The sequence below is a fragment of the Littorina saxatilis genome, linkage group LG11 (genome assembly GCF_037325665.1).
Source record: "Littorina saxatilis isolate snail1 linkage group LG11, US_GU_Lsax_2.0, whole genome shotgun sequence".
Lineage (NCBI taxonomy): Eukaryota > Metazoa > Mollusca > Gastropoda > Littorinimorpha > Littorinidae > Littorina > Littorina saxatilis.
Window position 1 is genome coordinate 11,344,828 of NC_090255.1, and position 11,778 is coordinate 11,356,605.

At 41.2% G+C, this 11,778-nt stretch overlaps 1 protein-coding gene across 2 annotated transcripts in view; it reads left to right on the top strand.

Annotated features, from left to right (window-relative positions):
- The first annotated feature begins 1,961 nt into the window (after nt 1-1,961).
- Nucleotides 1,962-11,778, top strand: part of LOC138979740 (uncharacterized) — a 64,487-nt gene continuing 54,670 nt past the window's right edge. The window contains exons 1-3 of one of the 2 annotated variants that reach the window (XM_070352481.1): nt 1,962-3,480; nt 6,997-7,201; nt 9,775-9,954. In XM_070352481.1, coding sequence (XP_070208582.1) covers nt 2,860-3,480; nt 6,997-7,201; nt 9,775-9,954 — 1,006 coding nt within the window. In that variant the 5' untranslated portion in view covers nt 1,962-2,859. The remainder of the gene's footprint in view (nt 3,481-6,996; nt 7,202-9,774; nt 9,955-11,778) is intronic. The other variant, XM_070352482.1, reaches the window with a different exon arrangement.

An 11,778-nucleotide genomic window follows, 5' to 3' on the forward strand; every position in this document is an offset into this window, starting at 1 on the left:
AGTTCCAACGATATGAATACTCTAAATCGTATTGCTTCCCTTTTTTTAAGCTGAAATGCAATACCAAAGTCCGGCCTTCGTCGAAGATTGCTTGACCAACATTTCAATCAATTTGATCGAAAAATGAGGGCGTGACAGTGCGGCCTCAACTTTTACAAAAAGGCGGATATGACGTCATCAAAGACATTTATCAAAGAAATGAAAAAACCTGTCATGGATACCATACCCAGGAACTCTCATGTGAAATTTCATAAAGATCGGTGAGGGTAACCTCACTGGACTATACATCTTATCCAATCCAATCCAGTAGTTTTCTCTGAATCGCTCTACACACACACACACACGCACATACACACCGATACATTTAGTCAAAACTTGACTACATGTAAACAAGGTCAGTGATGGGTTCTTTTGAAGACATGCACGGATATAGATGTCAATGAGGAAGTGATGTGTTACTTTTCTGAAACAAAACAACAACAACAAACAAAGAAGAAACTTGTAAACAAACAAACAAACAATCAACAACAACCACGACATATTGAAATATCTACATTTTTACACAAGCAGATTGATCTTCTCCAATTCATTTATTACATTGGATCAATATCTAATCATCATTAGGTAGAAATATGCCATGGACGAAATACACCTTTAATCATAAAAAAAACAACCGACGAGTTTAGGTTCAAGGGAGGTAATCACAGTTCTAACGATATGAATGATCTGACTCGTATTGCTTCCCTTGTTATTTTGCGCGAGATCCATTGAAGTAATCTTAGCTGAATTTGGCTCTGATTTGAATGAATTTCGTTAGCTGACAACAAGATACTTCAATGATTTTACATAAGCGTCTGTTGATATTCTCTGATGCCTAGTGAGTAAGTTCCTGTATCTTCAAGATCACGACAGTGACATAAAAATAGGTAATCCAAATGTTGTTTTGCGTTTTTTCTCTCGGTTTTACGACATACACAGCCAACCATCCACACACACACACCCACACACACCCACACCCACCCACACACACACCCACTGACACACACACACACCCACACACACCCACACCCACACCCGCACACACACCCACATACTTACACCCACACACACCCACACATACACACCAACACACCCACACCCACAAACCCATACACACACCCACACACACCCACACGCTTAGAACCCACTTGTACTTGTACCCACGGAATACGCGCGATATAAGCCTCATATTGATTGATTGATTGACTGTATTGGCATTCTGAGCACCAATATTTTGCGTTGACTCTTCTTCCCCCCCCCCCCCCTCCCGCACCCACCCACCCCCCCCCCCCCCCCCCCACAACACACACACACACACACACACAAACTCTTCTTTCACTCTTCGCCGTCATTTAAACGCGTGTATAAATGCATTATGAAATGTCCAACATTTAACACGCACCCAGATTATTCAGCGGGAAACGTACGTCATCGTTCAACTCGAACACAAAACAGCACTTAAAGCATTTGACACTTACGACAAAGCCCTCTCAGTGTTCAAAAAGAGAAAGTCAACAATTGAAAAAAGAGATACACCCTCAGCATGACGTAGGAGACACGTTTGATAATGGGCAGAATATACCTGCGCAGTTTCAGCGGCACAGACGACGCACTGCTTATTATTTATGCCGCGATAGGGATTATGACGAGTACTTGACCTGTTTTCCTTTCACGCAACGTGTAGCGGGCTGGGATAATCTGCAGTGCGTCGTCGGTCCTACTGAAGTTACATATGTGAGCGGAGCCCCTGAGGGGAACGGGAGGTAAAGGGGTATACAGACTGAAGGGTTTGGAGTAGATACCGTTTAGTTTGCGGTTGGTGGGGGGGGGGGGGGGGGAAGGGTCGGGGTGTGTAGTGTGGTGTGGACAAAAAGTCAAAAGGGCGCCGCACTGAATACGCTAGAGATGACACCAGTTTGGCAATCAGCCCTTTTAGTGCGACCGATTAACACTAAAAACTCGATACTCCACATTATATGCGTTCGACACCTTTTGAGGCCGACACAAAGGGATCGATCCCATGAACCGATCATTGAAACAAAATTGTAAACGTTATGAGAGCGATTGATATCTTTGACGATTTTGGCAGCTGACACATTTTACGGCACATTTTGTGTTGGTGAATCCCTTGGAGAGTGTTTTGACGTAGCAAAATGTTTGCTATGTTGTAGCAGTAGCACGGTGACAGCGATCACTTTAGAATCGGGGGTTTGTTGAATGCTTGGCGTTCTCAACCGTTATCAACTTTTCGCAGTTTTGGTGTGAAAGTTCTGCGTACAGAGGCGAGCACAAGTAAAGGGATACTTAACAAAAACACTAAGTTTGTGCAGTTCTAACTTGTTCAAGCGTAAGAGTGCCACAACACAGAAGAAGAAGAAGAAGAAGAAGAAGAAGAAGAAGAAGAAGAAGAAGAAGAAGAAGAAGAAGAAGAAGAAGAAGAAGAAGAAGAAGAAGAAGAAGAAGAAGAAGAAGAAGAAGAAGAAGAAGAAGAAGAAGAAGAAGAAGAAGAAGAAGAAGAAGAAGAAGAAGAAGAAGAAGAAGAAGAAGAAGAAGAAGAAGAAGAAGAAGAAGAAAAACAAGAAGAACACGAACAAGAACACAAACAAGAACAAGCGAGAAGAAGGAGGAGAAGGAAGGAAGGAGAAGACAAAGCAAACAAGTAAAACATAAAACTGAAGTGCTGTCACCCGGTGAGTCACAGTGAGCAAGGAAAACTATCATACCGGTGCTAAACATATCAGCCAAAAACGTAGCCTGTGTCGTGGTGAGAGAACACAAGAAGGAGAAGAACAGACATCTGGGATCTCAAACGAACACAGGATGCAGAGGCTAAAGCCGCCCCTCGGGATTCTCTTCCTCTTATTGGTTGGCGGTCTGTGTGGTCTGTCTGATGCTTCCTCATCGGCTAAACCCACGTCACCCACGACCGTAACTGCTTCAACAGGTTCACCAACTCCAACAGGTCCGACACCAACAGGTTCGTCAACTACAACAGGTACGACACCAACAGGTTCGTCAACTACAACAGGTACGACACCAACAGGTTCGTCAACTACAACAGGTACGACACCAACAGGTTCGTCAACTACAACAGGTACGACACCGACAGGTTCGTCAACTACAACAGGTACGACACCAACAGGTTCGTCAACTACAACAGGTATGACACCAACAGGTTCGTCAACTACAACAGGTACGACACCAACAGGTTCGTCAACTACAACAGGTACGACACCAACAGGTTCGTCAATTACAACAGGTACGACAACAACAGGTTCGTCAACTACAACAGGTACGACACCAACAGGTTCGTCAACTACAACAGGTACGACACCAACAGGTTCGTCAACTACAACAGGTACGACACCAACAGGTTCGTCAACTACAGGTCCGTCAACTCCAACAAGTCCGACAACTACACTAGCGCCTCTACCTCCTGTGGTAAGAATTAGTCCTTACACAAGTGGATCATCTCACAAGTACCCCTCGCTTCTCGTTGTCTCTGCCGACGCCCGCTCGCAACCGGGTGCTTTCCCTTAGATGATTCCCTTGGGATCTTTACGAATATAGCCAGATTGTTCCTTGTATAATCGTTTAGAAACTAGATTATCTTGAATTGATCAGATGTCAACAATAAGTGAATCAATTTCGGATTTTACTTTGAAAGAGGCAAAAACAAAGAGACATTTCTGCTTTGATTGCAACAACAATCTAGCCAATACTAACGCTCTACAGTACTTCCTGAAAATTGATCCAGCTTTAAAATATATTTAACAAACAGCCGATGGTAATGATACCGTAGAAATAATCCTCTTTTTGTGATTTCTCAAACATATAGTTAGCAGGAAGTGTGTGTATGTTTAAACAAAAAAAATTTCTTGTTCCGATATTTTTTGTATATGTTTTTTCTCATAAAGTATACATAAATGTGAGAGTTTGTTATCAAACAATTTTCGCGCAGGTTTTAAAGTATATTTCTTGATTATTTCAATCTGTCGGTCTTCTTTACTCCGTTTTCATCATCAGTGGACGTGCTCGGGAGTTGGTTGTGGAAAACATTTATTAAACCGTGTGTGGTAATAATTTTGCTCATCTGATTTGCGCACCTCGAACAAGAGCTAAAGTGAGTTTTCGATTTGAAAAAAACCCAAACCCACAAACAATCAATCAAATGGAATAGAATGAAATGAAATAATATTAAAAAAAATACAACTCGCAGTAACCCTTGCACAGCACGGGACATTTGAGGAAACCAAGACAGAATATAGCGAAAATCATTACCAAATGTATAGTTTTCAAGATGACCTGGAAGCATAATCAAGGTAGGTAGGTCCTCATTTTTCTTAGAACTGCTGAAAAGTACACATTTTATCTGTGTACAGAGATGTGAAAAAGACATATACACATACATACACCACACCATATACACATACATACACCACATCATACACACATGCATACATCACACCATATACACAAAAATACACCACACCATATACACATACATACACCATACCATATACACAAAAATACACCACACCATATACACACACATACACCATATACACAAAAATACATCACACCATATACACAAAAATACACCACACCATATACACATACATACACCATACCATATACACAAAAATACACCACACCATATACACATACATACACCACACCATATACACATACATACACCACACCATACACACATACATACACCACACCATAACACCGTATACACATACATACACCACACCGTATACACCAACACACGCCACACCATATACACCACCATAAACACATACATACACCACACCATATACAAATACATACAATACATCATATACACATACATACACCACACCATATACACATACATACACCACACCATACACACATACATACACCACACCATATACACATACATACACCACACCGTATACACATACATACACCACACCGTATACACCAACACACACCACACCATATACACATACATGCACCACACCATATACACATACATGCACCACACCATATACACATGCATACATCACACCATATACACAAAAATACACCACACCATATACACATACATACATCATACCATATACACCTACACACACCACACCATATACACAAAAATACACCACACCACATACACATACATACACCACACCATATACACAAAAATACATCACACCATATACACAAAAATACACCACACCATATACACATACATACACCATACCATATACACAAAAATACACCACACCACATACACATGCATACACCACACCATAAACACATACATACACCACACCATATACACACACATACACCACACCATATACACATACATACACCACACCGTATACACATACATACACCACACCATATACACATATACATACACCACACCATATACACATATACATACACCACACCATATACACATACATACACCACACCGTATACACATACATACATCACACCATATACACATGCTAACACCACACCCTCATCTCGTGGATATAGTAATACAAAGCCTCGGCATAACGAAGTGAATTATTTTTAAATTAGATAATGAAGTAGATCAAGCAGATCCTGTTACCCCACAACTAATATTGACCTGTTTATACCCTGTATGGACACTTCAGTGACACAAAATTTAAATAAAGACAATAACAACAAATTCTTCTTCTTCGTTCATGGGCTTGGACTCCCACATTCATGGTTTTAGCACGAGTGGATTTTTACGTGAATGGCCGTTTTTACCCCGCCATTAAGGCAGCCATACGCCGCTTCCGGAGGAAGCAAGCTGTGTATTTTCGTGTTTCTGTAAACCACCGAGCTCTGACATGGATTACAGGATCTTTTCCGTTCGCATTTGGTCTTGTGCTTGCGTGTACACACGAAGGGGGATAAGCCACTAGCAGGTCTGCACATAAGTTGACCTGGGAGATCGGAAAAATCTCCACACTTAACCCACCAGGCGGCCGCGGCCGGGATTCGAACCCTTGACCTTCCGATTAAGAGGCCGACGTCTTGCCACCACGCCACAGCGCCCGTCACTGTGTACACTTTATGTAGACGTCAGCATCAAATTCATAGCTTACTTTTGAAGATGAAATTTGATTGTTCCTTTCAATGCTTGTTATTTGCCCCCGCGGGTCAGGGGGAAGAATTTACCCGATGCTCCCCAGCATGTCGTAAGAGGCGACTAACGGATTCTGTTTCTCCTTTTACCCTTGTTAAGTGTTTCTTGTATAGAATATAGTCAATTTTTGTAAAGATTTTAGTCAAGCAGTATGTAAGAAATGTTAAGTCCTTTAATTGTACTGGAAACTTGCATTCTCCCAGTAAGGTAATATATTGTACTACGTTGCAAGCCCTTGGAGCAAATTTTTGATTAGTGCTTTTGTGAACAAGAAACAATTGACAAGTGGCTCTATCCCATCTCCCCCCTTTCCCCGTCGCGATATAACCTTCGTGGTTGAAAACGACGTTAAACACCAAATAAAGAAAGAAAGAAATGCCTGTTATTCTATCAGGCGCCCGGAGATGGGCTCCGAATTACTCTCATTTACTCTTCTTGCACATGCCGTATGCATTTAAAGTCCTTGCGTCACTTTGTTTCTCAGATATTCATCTAATATCTTATTTCCTATGGTGACGAATTCGACGACGACGACGACAATGATGATGATGATGATGATGATGATGATGATGATGATGATGATGATGATGATGATGATGACGACGACGACGACGACGACGACGATGATGATGATGATGATGATGATGATGATGATGACGACGACGATGACGACGACGACTATGACGATGATGACGACGACGTCGACAACGATGATGGTGATAATGACATTACCCTGACGACAACGACAACGAACAAGAACACTAATAGTAATATACGAACTTGATTCTTACCCACAGACCACGGACCCTCTCCTCCCAGTGATCATGCTGGACAGAACGGGCGTGGTGCTGAAGGAGACAGAAGCTGCGACTCAAACCAGAATGATGAAGATCACGTGCACATCAAGCGGTGGGGAAGCTCTCAGTGTCAGGCTTGCGAGAATCACGCCCAGCTATCCGTGCTCCACTTGCTTCACTGTCCTGCCATGTCCTTCTGGTGTTGGTAAGGAATTCCATGCTGCACATTTTAAGTTGCGTTCACAGTACTAACCAGATTTATGCGAAATGTCATTGCATTTGCCCAACTCCTTCGTAATATATAATAATGATGACCAAGAACTTTCTTTACAACCCGGTTGTACGTACGTATACTCAATCGAAACGGGTCACCTTGTGTTATGCCCAAATATGACAATCACAGGTCACCTAGAAGGTGTTTCTGACGCTGACAATGCCGCAAAATAGATTTACAAACTGCAGACAAATCGCCATGCTTTTCCTAATTGGCAGAATATACCTGCGCAGTTTCAGCGGCACAGACGACGCACTGCCTATTCTTTATGCCGCGATAGAGATTATGACGAGTATTTGGCCTGTTTTCCTTTTAATGCAACGTGTAGCGGGCTGGGGTAATCTGCAGTGCGTCGTCGGTCCTGCTGAAGTTACATAGGTGAGCGGAGCTCCTAAACAATGCAGTATCGACCTTGTTTTTACATTTAGTCAAGTTTTGACTAAATGTTTTAACATAGAGGGAGAATCGAGACGAGGGTCGTGGTGTATGTGTGTGTGTGTGTGTGTGTGTGTGTGTGTATGTGTGTGTGTATGTGTGTGTGTGTGTGCGTGCGTGTAGAGCGATTCAGACCAAACTACTGGACCGATCTTTATGAAATTTGACATGAGAGTTCCTGGGTATGATATCCCCATACGTTTTTTTTCATTTTTTGGATAAATGTCTTTGATGACGTCATATCCGGCTTTTCGTGAAAGTTGAGGCGGCACTGTCACGCCCTCATTTTTCAACCAAATTGGTTGAAATTTTGGTCAAGTAATGTTCGACGAAGCCCGGACTTCGGTATTGCATTTCAGCTTGGTGGCTTAAAAATTACTTAATGACTTTGGTCATTAAAAAACTGAAAATTGTAAAAAAAAATATTTTTTTTATAAAACGACCCAAATTTACATTCATCTTATTCTCCATCATTTTCTGATTCCAAAAACATATAAATATGTTATATTTGGATTAAAAATAAGCTCTGAAAATTAAATATATAAAAATTAATATGAAAATTAAAATTTCGAAATCAATTTAAAAACACTTTCATCTTATTCCTTGTCGGTTCCTGATTCCAAAAACATATAGATATGATATGTTTGGATTAAAAACACGCTCAGAAAGTTAAAACAAAGAGAGGTACAGAAAAGCGTGCTATCCTTCTCAGCGCAAGTACTACTCTGCTCTTCTTGTCAATTTCACTGCCTTTGCCGTGAGCGGTGGACTGACGATGCTACGAGTATACGGTCTTGCTGCGTTGCATTGCGTTCAGTTTCATTCTGTGAGTTCGACAGCTTGACTAAATGTAGTAATTTCGCCTTACGCGACTTGTTGGCTCTTACCGTCCTAACTAAGGACTCTCATGCACATTTTTGGGAAAGCATACCCTTTGGTACACAAGTAGTGTCCACACTACTGACCAATATAAGCGGCAGAGACACCTCGGGGCAGTCCTGTGATAGCTGTAGAGACCCTCCAAAGTTGATGGTGCCACATGTTTGCCATTCATGGCTTACCGTAGTTGAGAATTGTGCATGTGCCGGTGTCAAACTTCCTTGTGATACCTCTTAAGAATTGATCGGACAAATCATGGGAATTTTGCTTTTTGTTTGCCACGACAGTCCGTTCGAGTGCCCTTTTCAAATATAATGATTAGCTTATTCGGTAAACGGTATTGATGCCAACGACTAAGGACTAAAACATGCACAACTGCTAACTTCACACTATAGGTGTGTGTGTGTGGGTGGGTGGTTGGGGGGGTGAGTGTGGTAGTGTGTGTTTGTGTGTGTGTGTGTTTGTGGGTGTGTGTATGTGTTTATGCGCGTGTGTGTGTGTGTGTGTGTGTGTGTGTGTGTGTGTGTGTGTGTGTGTGTGTGTGTGTGTGTGTGTGTGTGCGCGTGTGTATTTTTGTGTATATAATGTTATTCGAGGCCGATGCAAAAGTGTTTCCTTTTCAGTTGTGTTTTTTGGAAGTGACCTTGTCCTTAGATAACGTATCTATAGGGGAAAGGTGAACCACCCCAACGGACTTTAAATGAATGTGGGATCAGTCCAAGGGCCTGTAGCGTAATTTCGTCATCGTCTTCTTCTTCTTCTTCTTCTTCTTCTTCTTCTTCTTCTTCTTCGTTCATGGACTGAAACTCACACTTTCACTCGTGTTTTTGCACAAGTTGGTTTTTACGTGAATGGCCGTTTTTACCCCACCATTCATGCAGCCACACGCCGCTTTCGGGGGAAGCATGCTTGGTATGTTCGTGTTTCTATAACCCACCGAACTCTGACATAGATTACAGGGTCTTTTCCGTGCGCACTCGGTCTTGTGATTGCGTTTACACACGAAATGGGATAAACGCACATAATATGCTGACGTGAGAAATAAGAACAATCTCCATCCTTACCCCACCAGGCTCCGCCGGGATTCAAACCCGCGACCTTCTGCGTAGGAGACCGATGTCTTATCCACAAGCCCACTGCGCCCGTCGTAGCGTAACTGACCACATCAACTTAAATTTTATGTTACGCAGATTTTTGCTTGACCTACCTGGCGGGTCAAGGTACGCTGAATGTCCGGCTAGCCTCTCGCTATCAAGTGACGTATAGCTGCATTGACAGTGATGGCAGATACTCCTCCAGCACGGCTGACGTCTTCATAGAACCCAACGAGCCACCCTACTTCGAAGAGGCTACATACCCGGGCTTGAAAGGTCGGTTGCTCTTTTGAACTATTTTTTTTGTTAAATCCTGGATTTGTTTCTCTTGTATGTCTTTGTGTGTGTGTGCTAAATTGCATAACTTTTGAGTTCTGTTTTATTTGTGTCGATTGTGTTCTTTGCTCAAAATCTCTCAAAATATATCGATATGTCATGATTACTCGAACAATGTGCTCAGAATGTCAGAAAATATGTTCAGTAAGTACTATACAGTCGCATGCTTCGCGGAGACGAGCGTGACCCGTCTCGGTCTTTGGTATTGTTAGCCGAGACTATCTAAATGTAGTCTAAGCGATGACTGGTATGTGGAGTTGATGTTTTTGTTTGATACCGACTGACTAAATGTTTTTATATCGCTTCACGCGACTTTTACATTTTTGTAATTTTTTTATTTTTTTATCTACGCACAGAAGAAGTGTGATGATGTGCTCAACGCAACAATTAAGTCTAGTCATAAGATAAAGAAGACAGTGTTCTCGCTGTTGATTGAGTAGCTTACAGATTATGACCACATCTTTTCTCTGATTCAATCACTGTTTGAACAAGTATTGTGAATAGCTGACATAAACATTCTTAGTTAAAAACGAGCACATAAGAGAAATCATTAAGAGTCGATTTAATTGCACGCTAGCTAGTTGTGCAACGCAGGAAACACTTTTTTTCATCGGACATTTTTTAAAAATTTCTTTTCCAGGAAAACTAGGAATTCCCAAACAGTTTTGATTCATAACTGGGAAATGAAATACAAACAAAATAAAGAAATGTGTTGACAGAAATGTGTATCAATCTATTTCAGTTATCACTATTCTTCTTATTTTTTACATTTAGTCAAGTTATGACTAAATGTTTTAACATAGAGGGGGAATTGAGACGAGGGTCGTGGTGTATGTGTGTGTGTGTGTGTGTGTGTGTGTGTGTGTGTGTGTGTGTGTGTGTGTGTGTGTGTGTGTGTGTGTGTGTGTGTGTCTGTGCGTGTGTGTGTGTAGAGCGATTCAGACCAAACTACTGGATCGATCTTTATGAAATTTGACATGAGAGTTCCTGGGAATGATATCCCCATACATTTTTTTCCTTTTTTCGATAAATACTTTTGATGAAATCATATCCGGCTTTTTGTAAAAGTTGAGGCAGCACTGTCACACCCTCATTTTTCAATTAAATTGATTGAAATTTTGGCAAAGCAATCTTCGACGAAGGCCGGGGTTTGGTATTGCATTTCAGCTTGGTGGCTTAAAAACTAATGAGTGAGTTTGGTCATTAACAATCGGAAACTTGTAATTAAAATTATTTTTTTATCAAACAATCCAAAAACAATTTCATCTTATTTTTCGTCATTTTCTGATTCCAAAAACATATAAATATGTTATATTTGGATTAAAAACAAGCTCTGAAAATTAAAAATATAAAAATTATGATCAAAATTAAATTTCCGAAATCGATTTAAAAACAATTTGATCTTATTCCTTGTCGGTTCCTGATTCCAAAATCATATAGATATGATATGTTTGGATTAAAAACACGCTCAGAAAGTTAAAACGAAGAGAGGCACAGAAAAGCGTGCTATGCAGCAAAGCGAAACCACTACCGCGCTAAACAGGCTCGTCAGTTTCACTCCGTTTTGCACAAGTGGCGGACTACGGTCATTGTAAAAAAAAAATGCAGTGCGTTCAGTTTCATTCTGTGAGTTCCACAGCTTGACTAAATGTATTAATTTCGCCTTACGCGACTTGTTTATTTTTACGATTGGACGCACAGAAAGATGCACTCTTTTGTATTAGGGATTTAGCCGGCCTAAAGACGTCACATGTTCATAGAAGA